We start from the raw sequence: 10,487 nt of genomic DNA, 5'->3' as shown, positions 1-10,487 counted from the left end.
CAGCTGGCTCTTGGTTCTTCTTCTTCCTACCCTTTCGAGCTTTCTGGGATCCCAGCACTGCATTCCTAGGTGGGTTCTGAGGCTCCTTGGGCATCACTGACTTTGTGCCCTTGCTGGGGTCCAATAAGCAGGCCGAGTCCAGGTTTTCTTCCGAGTCCAATGGCAATCCCTCCTTCTCAGGGCAGAGGGCTATCTTGGGCACAGCTTCCTCCCTCTCTGACTCCAGCGTGGGCATGAGCAACTGCAAGGCAGGACTAGCCTCTAGTGAGTCACCCAGGAGCACAGGCTGAGGTCCAGTAGGGATCTGCCGCACCACAACTGGGATCTCCAGGTCATCACCTGCTGTGGCCGCCTGGCCCACAATCTCCAGCACCACACAACCATCAGGCAGTGTCAGATCATCTGGCTGCTCCTGAAGCTCCTCCTCAAGTGATGCTAGGTGAGCAAGATTGGGCAGGCAGTACGGGTGCATGGCCCGCACCAGTTCGCTCAGGGAGGAGATGCTCTCATCGCCAGCTGCTGGAACGGACGTCACTGCTGCTGGTACCTTATCTTCCTCCTCGGGGGAGGACAGGTGCATAGGGAAGTCTGAGATGCTGCTCACAGAGCTGTCAAGATCCCCAGCCAGCATCTGGCCGCTAAAGTTGGCTGCCTCCTCCTCCTCTTCTCCATCACTGCGCTGCTGGGGAGGAGGGGATTGACCCCAGCGTGGTCTTGATCTTGAGGGTCTCCAGCTAGGAAGACGAGGGGAAGATGTCTCCAAGAAGGATGGTGGGGAGAAGTCCCAAGGGGGATCCGCGAGAGACATCTCAACCTGCTAAAGAGAAAAGAAGCCTCAGAAGTATTTTCCAGGAAAGTATTTTCCTGATTTGTCCCCACACACTCCCCCTACTAGAGGCTCCCTAAGTTGAGTCTACCCCACTCACTCTAGCACTGCCTGTGCTGGGCCCCAGTGGGTCAACCGGGGTGATGAGGTCACGGTCTGGGGGTGTCCGAGAAAGACTGAGCAGTTTGTGCAGCTAAGAGGGAGAGAGAGACCTGAAATCAGTTTGTGCTTCAGAAATACGCAAGTAGGCCCACCTTTTCTCCAACCACCCATCCCTTGTCCTGGTCCCACACTCACAGATGAGCCTTCCCGAGGTGACACAAGCAGCTCCGAATCAGGGATGCTGTCAAACGGAGAGAGGTTCTCAGAATCTGCATTGTCCAAGATCTCCGTCAGAGCTGTGAGCAGCGACACTTCATTCTGGTCCTCCAGAGATAACCTGCTCTGCTCCAGAAAGACAACGGGAGGTTCCTACTCATATCTCTAATAACCCACTGGGCCACGGAAAAGGACTGGATGCCAAAATCAGTCTTCTGGGTTTGGCTCAGCTCGACTTGCCATGGACAGAGATCTGGTACCAGGAAGTAAGTGTTCCAATCTCATTTACCATCTACCACTTCTCCAGTGTCCACAGAGACCTGTCAGACTTGAGTCTTAAGCTTGGATTGGTCAGCAGATAACCCTGGCTAGGCTGGAATTGGGCTCAAAAACCCAGATCACAGCCCTCTGAACATGTAGGTCAGGAGCCCAGATCGGGGAGGGCCTCGGACTGCAGTCCATGCTAGCCTGGGCATCTCACACAAGACATCCTCTGGCAGCCTGCAGTCTAACTCCTACCTATAGACAAACATACTTCAATGACTCAGGGTGGGTACTCAGGAGCGAAGGTCCTCCAAGGCAGAACCATACCTAAAACAACTCCAAAATGTGAGCTAGAGCGTGCTATGCAGAGATGCTGCCTAAGACCTCCAATCCCAGCCCAGCTCACCTCTCCAAGGCTCCCAAAATCTTCAATGAGTGAGATGAGGGAGGCATCCATGTAGCTCTGCATGGTCCCCAGCAACGTCTCATCCTGCAGCATCAGCTCCTCCATTTCTAGGTCCTTGTCCCGCAGAGAGGGGCCCAGCCGAGACAGACTCACAAAACCAGAATCATCCCCCTGCTCATGCAGCAGCACCTGGGGCAAAAGGGGGGAGGGTCAGAAGGAAATGGGCCCCTGGGGCAACTGATCGATATGCTCCATCTACAGGCCCAATTTCTACCAAACTTCTGGGTTAGCTGGGCAGAGAATTACAACCCGTGAGTTAGAACCCCAACCAGGATGGCAGTGTTCAAGAATCTTCTGGATAGGAAAAAGTTGGACTCCATCCAGAAATACTTGGAGCCATAGGAGATTTTTAAACTGTGGAGTAAAAACATCAAAAAGATCAAGATCGTTCAGAAGTCATCTGTGGACACTGGTGAAGGGACAGTCTGAGAGCTACACCAAAGGAAAAGTCAGCAAGGAGACAGTTGGAGCTATGATGGCTTTACCTACCATGAGTCCCACTCAGGTCTCTGTTCTCTGCCTAGTTCAAATTCTCCCTTCTTCAAAAACACACCTCAGGCCCATGCTGATCTCTCTGCACTCCTAAATTCACATACTTTCCCACAGCATTTGCTTTCCTGGCAATCACATCCTGCCCTCCAATCCAATGATATTATTTGCTTTGCCACTGAAGATAGATTCTGAATTCCTTTAGGGCAAAAAACCCTTTGGCTTTTATTAGCTTTTTTTTAAAGAATTATTTTATTTAACTTTATTTATTTAAATTTGACTAGAGAGGGACAGAGTGAGAGAAAGAGAGGGAGAGGGAAAGTGAGAAAGCAAGTCACCAGGTCCAGGACTTGAACCATGATCAGCCAAGTGGGAGTCCAGCGTCTTTAACCACCATGCCTCCTGCTGGCCCTATTAACTTATATTCTTCTTGGCTCCTAGAAGAGTGACCACTCTTCCCAGTTATCCATGATGCCTGGCACAGTCTTATCAACACTTGATATTAACATGCATTTCAGATTTTTATTTTAAGACCCAAAAATGTGCCATCCAACCTTTCAATGGTAGTTCCAAAGGAACTCTCTTTCCTACCCGTACCGGGAACAGTGAAAAAAGGAGAAAGTTTGATGCTATAGTAGAGAGCCCCCCCGCAAACACTCCTGAGAGCTAGCAACATCTTCAGCCTTGTCAGGCAGGGAGCCGCCCGCCCAGACCTGTCAAGTGTGGGTGTGGGCAGGGCCAGAAGTGGCTGGAATGGACTAGTAAGGCCAGAGCCGCAGGTATCTCCACTACAGCAAACGCACTACAAAGACCCGAGAGCAGAAATTAAACAATTCTTAAAAAAAAAAAAAAAAAAAAAGACAGAAATTACTCCAGTCCTGAGGAGACTCTGAGCATTCAACAAACATCACCAGTGACTGTGGGACTAGAGAGGGACAGAGTGAGAGAAAGAGAGGGAGAGGGAAAGTGAGAAAGCAAGTCACCAGGTCCAGGACTTGAACCATGATCAGCCAAGTGGGAGTCCAGCATCTTTAACCACCATGCCTCCTGCTGGCCCTATTAACTTATATTCTTCTTGGCTCCTAGAAGAGTGACCACTCTTCCCAGTTATCCATGATGCCTGGCACAGTCTTATCAACACTTGATATTAACATGCATTTCAGATTTTTATTTTAAGACCCAAAAATGTGCCATCCAACCTTTCAATGGTAGTTCCAAAGGAACTCTCTTTCCTACCCGTACCGGCAACAGTGAAAAAAGGAGAAAGTTTGATGCTATAGTAGAGAGCCCCCCCGCAAACACTCCTGAGAGCTAGCAACATCTTCAGCCTTGTCAGGCAGGGAGCCGCCCGCCCAGACCTGTCAAGTGTGGGTGTGGGCAGGGCCAGAAGTGGCTGGAATGGACTAGTAAGGCCAGAGCCGCAGGTATCTCCACTACAGCAAACGCACTACAAAGACCCGAGAGCAGGACCAAACAGACAAGCCAGACCCCACCTCTCCCCCCAACTCAAAGTTGAGGAGTGCAAGACCCAGGGACAGGAAAAGCTGACGAGGGATACTTTAGGCCAGGCGGAGATGAAGTGAAAGGTGGCAGATTTCTGGCACTAACCCCTCCAGGCCTTCACTATCCTGTAATTAACAGCAGCAGCTAAACATCACCTGGCTCAGCAACACCTGGGTGAGCAAAGAGCCTGCATCTCTACCTGCTCTGCCACCTACCATACCAGAGGCCCAGTTACTAGGCCAGACTCAGGACAATGCCTGGCTCCAGGAACTACTCATCTCCACCTCTATCAGACAGGTATTGGAGCCCCAGCCCAAGACTTCTCCCCTTACTGATCTCACCCATCCCTCAGTCCCCAAATCGCATAGCTCAGGCTGAATGAGAGCCAGCCACCAGAATCTTTAACTTCGACCAATTCCCAACTGGATTTCCCATGTCCATCCTGTCCTTCCAGTCAGAAACCTTTGAATATGCATGTCTGGTCGCTTTCTTTACAGAGACCCTCTGTAAATCCCTTTGGTGGCATTTCACTTTGCTTAGCATGAAGCTTAAGCTCCTTCTCATGGCTTGCAGAGGTCCTGGTCTTCCCTACCTCCCTTCTACTTCGTGTCTTCTCCAACGGTCTGCCAAGTGAATACATCTCAGTTTCCCCAAAAAGCCATGGTCTCTCCCTCCTCAAGGTCTTCTCGCACTTCTGCAGTCTTCTGGTCTCAGCTTACAAAGACCAACAGATGGCATATGGCTATGTCGTTGGACTCCCATGTAGTCGACCGCAGTTCAAGTCCCAGACCCAGGTGGCTTAAACTCATGCCAGGCACGCGCATGTGTGTGTGTGTGTGTGTGTGTGTGTGCGCGCGCGCGTGCACGTGCGTCCCCAAGATCCCGAGAGGAGAATGGAGAAGGGATTACAGCCTGGCCATCCCCCCTGGGGGGTGATTTCTCGCTTTCTGTCTCTTTCTGGCGAGCGCATGCGTCCTATAGCAAAAACCTCTCAAAATAAGTAAATAAATAAATCCCTTCTCAAATAGATGACTGTTGTTAATTATACATAATCCCATATAGCCTATACTTTCCTTTTGTCTCACTCATTATTTCTTATCTCTCTATCTGGATTAAAACATAAGATCCTGGAAGGCAAGGGCTGTGTTTGTGTGCTTTACCAGTGTACCCCTGTGCCTGAACATAATGGTATCAGAACAGCTGGCCCACTGACTAGCTCCCATACACCCATCTTTGGTCAGTGTGGGGGGAAGGGCACCACACCTTCTCCATGAGATCCTCTGTATCAGCTCAATTTTGGATCCCTCTTGCCTCTTCCTTAAAGGGCATGCCTCACCAGCCCCAAAAGATGTGATCTCTGAGAAAATGAGAAAAAAGGGGTAGGCTTCTCCCAGATCCATATCCCAGAAACCACCTTCCCCTGGGCAAGAGCCTGAATTGGTATTCTGGACCTGACATTACCAGGCAGCTTGCAGCCCAACTCCCACCTAGAAACAAACAAATGCTGTCAAGGACTCAGCTTAAGGGCTTTAGAGATAAAGAGATAACAGTTCAAACTTATTCCTGCCCACTTCCACCAAGAGCGGGATCTTTCAAGAAGCCCTCCAATAAATAACAGTTAACGCTTTTCAAGTATGGAGAAAAGTATGGAGAACTGAAAACCAAGAAAAAAAGACCTTGCAGAAAGAGTTCCCCCTCATCCAATAGATGTTCAACTAGTGTTGGGTAGTTTTCACATCGCCTCCAACTTTCCCCATCTCCAGCAAAGACTCCAGGGAGCTTTAAACGCGCACCATCCCAATTTCTATGTCAGTTCACAGAAGCCAACCTTGGAAGCCTCCCCAATTTTTGAGCGTCGATTCCCGTCCTCTTACTTAAGCTCCTCGCAGGTGTACGCTGGCACTCATGTCCTTTGAATCACGAATGGGGCAGGACTGCGGGCAGCCAAAACGTCAGTGCCCGTGACTCACAACCCACCCCAAGCCGGTCAGACAGAAGCTGCCACAAGCTCACTCCTCCACAGCTCTCCAGTCTCAGCCCTTTACCCTCCCCATCGTACCCAATTATCCGCGAGGAACGGACTCCCCAAACATCTGGGACGTCCCCCGACACCATCCGCTGTCGAGAGGCGCTGCGGACCCAAGCCAAGAGAGAGAGAGAGAGAGAAAAAGAAAAGAAACTCCAAGACACAGAGCAAAGTTGACTACAGCAGTCTCTACCCGGCCAGGGTCTACCAGCCCCGGCCAGAGATGGCGGGACCGGTTGAGACACACCCAGTTCCCGGCAGTGCGGCTCTCGGGCCGACACCAGATGCCCGACAGCCTGGGACAGGAGCCACGTGGACATCCCCTCCCCGCCCCCACGTGGACCCGTGGCCCGCGCCAGCCCCCCCCCCAACAGGGAGTCCTACCCACGTGGGTGCTGGGGCCGCCTAGAGGGGGAGGGGAGGCAGACAAGTTCTCCCGGGAAAACTGCTCCCCCCACCACACGTGGCTCCGAAAAGGGAACTGCGGCGCCAGGCTAGAGTCCCATTCGGCATCCTCAGAGGGAGGATGGACTCCCAGTCTGAATCCCAGACTCCGCCACCCTGGGCCATGTTCCCGACACCGGGCTTTGCCCCTTCAGCGTTCCCCAGGAATGGCTGTAAGGATCCCGCCTCTGTCCGTGTAGCCCCTGCAAACGCCTTAGGTCCACTCGGCCAGACTCCGCTCCCATGGCCACCCGGCATCGACTCCCAAGCGCTTCCTCTCTTTCCTGTGGCGTCCACGTGTCACCGCCCGGCACGCCGCTTTGCTGCCAACCACGGGCCGCCCGCCAGCCTCTCACCTGCTCCCCGCCCCTCACAGAGGGCACGCCGCTTTGCTGCCAACCACGGGCCGCCCCCCAGCCTCTCCCCGGCCCCCCGCCGCTCACAGAGCCCACAGTCCCATACGGCGCTTGGCTCCGACTACCCCAACCGCTGCCTCGGACTCTCCCGCCCGGGTCCGGACCCGGGCCCCCACTCGGGGGCGGCGCGACTCCGTCTCTCCGTCCCCGGCGCGCCGCCATCTTGGCCCCTAAACGCCCAGCGCTGCTCTGATCGCCGGCGCCGCCTCGCCCAGCGGATTGTAGAAAGGGACTACAACTCCCGAGTGTCACTGCAAAACTACGGATCCCAGAAGGCCTTGCGGCGAGGCCCGCTTGCCCCGGGAAGAGGGCTCTGGCCTCGCGCGAGCGTTCCTGGGAGTAGTAGTCGCTTTAAACAAGCCGGCATATTATAGTGCTCCGTGTTGTGTTAGGTGGGGGGAGGACCAAGTTCGAGAGCGCGCGGTATTAACAGGGAGAGTTAACATTTGCATATTCTTTTATTTTCGTTCGTTTGTCCAACTATTGGAACGCCCGCTTTATCTGACGTTCTACCTACTGTTCCTTCCACCTTAGTCCAAGTGGGCTTACGTTTTGAAACAGCACCCCCTCGTGGGCTCCCGCATTCCGTGAGCTAGCCCTCACTTAATCCTAGACTGCGACACTTCTGCAAATTTAATCTGAAAATGCCGCATTCTGCAGTCGCTCTCTGCTGCTATTCAGAAACCTATGTTGACTTCTGACTGCAAATGTATTTCCTGCTGCTTCATGTCTCCTTGCTGTCCTCCAAGGACAACAGGTGTTCTGCCTTTGTTTGTCTGCTTGGAATACTGAATAGAACCTCAAAACATCCTTCCATACCCCGTATGACCTAGGACAGCCTTTTTGAGTATCCCCGTCAATCATCCCTCTCTGTGTTTCTATTTTTTCTTTACTTTCTTTTTTTAAAAAGAATTATTTTTTATTTAACTTTATTTATTTGTTTAAATTGGACTAGAGAGAGACAGAAACTGAGAGAGTGAGAAAGGAAGCTGCCAGACTCCAACCCCAATGTTGGCCATGTGAGAGTCCAGCACCCTTAACCACCACACCATCTGCTTATTTTTTTTCTTAATTTTTTAGAGGGCGCTTGTGCTCGCCAGAAAGAAAAGAAAGTAAGAAAGCAATCCCTCGATGGAGGATGGCCATGGCATAATCCCTTCTCCTCCATTCTCCTCTCCGGATTTGGACACACACATACCTGATGTGTTTATACAAGCCACAGGGTCCAGGACTCATACTTCATAGTCAGCCAAGTGGGAACCAGCTGCCTTAAACCACCAAGCCACTGGTTAGCCCTGTTGTCCTGTTTTTTTGTTTGTTTTGGAGAGGTTTTTGCTACAGAGCACATGTACTCACCAGAAAGACAGACAGAGACAGAGAGACAGAAAGTGAGAAATCATCCCCTGGGGGGGATGGCCACACTGCAATCCCTTCTCTTCCATTCTCCTCTCTTGGGCATGCTCGCACGTGATCCTGGCGTGAGTTGAAGCCACCGGGTCTGGAAATCAAACTCCGGTTAACTACATGGGAGTTCAGCGACATAGCCATTAAGCTAACTGCTGGTTCCTTGTCCTGTTTTTATTTAAAAAAAAAAAAAAAAAAAAACTTTTTCTATGGGGACCAGCAAGTGGCGTGGTGGTTAAGGTGTTAGACTCCCACATAGTCGACCACAGTTCAAGTCCTGGACCTGGTGGCTTGCTTTCTCACTTTCCCTTTCTCCCTCTGTCTCTCTGGTCAAATTTAAAAAATAAATAATAATAACAAAATAAAATAAATAATTGAAAAATAATATATTCTGAAAAATACTGGGGCAAGGGAGGGGGACAGCAAGTGGTGTGATGGTTAAAGTACTAGACTCTCACATGACCAACCACAGTTCCAGTCCTGCACCTGGCAGCTTGAAAGTCATGCCAGATGCGTATGCATGTGGGCCCAAAATCCTGAGAGGAGAAGGGATTGTGGTGTGGCCATCCTCCACTGGGAAGTGGCTTCTCACTTTTCTTCTCTTTTTCTCCAGTAAGTGTATGTATCCTACGGCCAATAAAAGAGATGCTATGTAAATACTGGTGACTTAGGGCACTAACTGTAGTGATTAGGCTTTGAGTCCTATAGGAAATTTAAAAAATAATAATAATAAATGAAATTGAATACATAATTATTATATTTTAATTTTAGGATTATTTAATTTTAGAATATTTTAAAGAATTATTTTATTTAACTTAATTTGTTTATTTATTTTCATTTGGCCAGAGAGGGACAGAGCAAGAGAGAGAGAGGGAAAGTGAAACAGCAAGCTGCCAGGTCTGGGACTCGAACTATAGTCGGCCATGTGGGAGTCCAGCATCCTTAACCACAACACCACCTGCTGGACCCTATCTTTTTTTAATTTAAATTTCTTTATTTATAGTCACTCATTGTATATCAATACAGTATACCAAATGAGATTTTCCATCCAGAATACATTGTATATTGGCTCAATCAAGGATGTTACCATATATGTTATAATCAACAAATATTTTTATTCTGCATCCTACAAAGATTTGTAATCATTATATGTAAATCATAAATTGCAATAAATATTCAAAAAGGAAAAAAAATATTTTTTTCTATTTCTTGTTTCTTATATATTTTTCTTTTTTAATTTTCCCCCTTGGTTCCTGACCTCTCACCCTTTGCCAATTCCCTCCCTTATCCCACACTGTCTCTGGTATCTACAGTTGTTTTCCATACCTTTTCTCCCACATTTTATTGATTCACTAAAGATCTTAATTACGTTAAAAACTCAATACTAGGGCCAGCAGGTGGCGTGGTGGTTAAGGGCACTGGACTCCCACATGGCTGACTATGGCTTGAGTCCTGGACCTAACAGCTTGCTTTCTCTCACTCTCTCTTGCTCTCTCTCTCTTTCACTCTGTCCTTCTCTGGCCAAATTAAAATAATTAAATAAAATAAACAAATAAAGTTAAATAAAATAATTCTTTAAAAAAAAAACTCAATACCAAGCACAGCTGATATATACATACCTATGAATACATGTCTGACTTTAGGAGTAAACCTCAGTGAGTAAAGTGAACATTCTATAAAGTAGCACCTCGCTGAGACTATGTAGCTTACTACAGTCATTAAAAAGGTATTAATAGTTTTTTTAACGCACTTTTTAATTTCAAGAAAAACAGTTTTAGTTTTAGTAGCTCAAAAATCAAAGCCTATTGGGTGACTAGCAGGTGGTGTGGTTAAGGCACTGGACACTCCCATGTGGTCAACCACAGTTCAAGTTCTGGACCTGGTGGCTTGCTTTCTCTCTCTCTCTCTCTATCTCTATGTCTCCCTCTGGTCAAATGAAAATAAATGATAAATAAGTAAAATAACTTTTAAAAATCAAAGCCTGTTAAAAGAAATTTGCTTAAAACTTAAAGCCAGGAAAAAGGGTAGGATTCAGTTCAAATAGTAGATAGATCTACCTACCAACAGTTCAAGAGAAGACAAAAATCCTTAAATATAGATATCAAAGCATCGAAGAAAATCAGTAAAATCAAAAAATTCTATTTCACTAGTTCAGACTCATGTAATTAGTATCTCTTCTATTGAATTTGCAGTGTTACTATGGTCTGATCTTTCTACCTAAATCTTGGAAGTTAACATTCAACATTATTACTGATATTTCTGAACTTGTCCCTACCATTAAGTTGGCCTTTTTCTTGGTCATTTTTTGTTCTCTTATTTCTGTCTGTCTTT

At 48.4% G+C, this 10,487-nt stretch overlaps 1 protein-coding gene across 1 annotated transcript in view; it reads right to left on the bottom strand.

The window, feature by feature from the left end:
- The window catches only part of PPRC1 (PPARG related coactivator 1), a 16,063-nt gene extending 9,096 nt beyond the window's left edge, over positions 1 to 6,967 (bottom strand). Inside the window, exons 1-5 of the mRNA XM_006166338.3 lie at positions 6,764 to 6,967; positions 1,815 to 2,005; positions 1,124 to 1,270; positions 927 to 1,019; positions 9 to 817 (exon numbers count right to left, since the gene is read on the bottom strand). Of these exons, the coding sequence (XP_006166400.1) occupies positions 9 to 817; positions 927 to 1,019; positions 1,124 to 1,270; positions 1,815 to 2,005; positions 6,764 to 6,914 (1,391 nt within the window). The 5' untranslated portion in view covers positions 6,915 to 6,967. The remainder of the gene's footprint in view (positions 1 to 8; positions 818 to 926; positions 1,020 to 1,123; positions 1,271 to 1,814; positions 2,006 to 6,763) is intronic.
- Positions 6,968 to 10,487: the final 3,520 nt, after the last annotated feature.

This window comes from Tupaia chinensis, unplaced genomic scaffold (assembly GCF_000334495.1).
Source record: "Tupaia chinensis unplaced genomic scaffold, TupChi_1.0 Scaffold144255_1, whole genome shotgun sequence".
NCBI classification, from domain to species: domain Eukaryota; kingdom Metazoa; phylum Chordata; class Mammalia; order Scandentia; family Tupaiidae; genus Tupaia; species Tupaia belangeri.
This window is presented reverse-complemented; position numbering and strand designations above follow the sequence as displayed.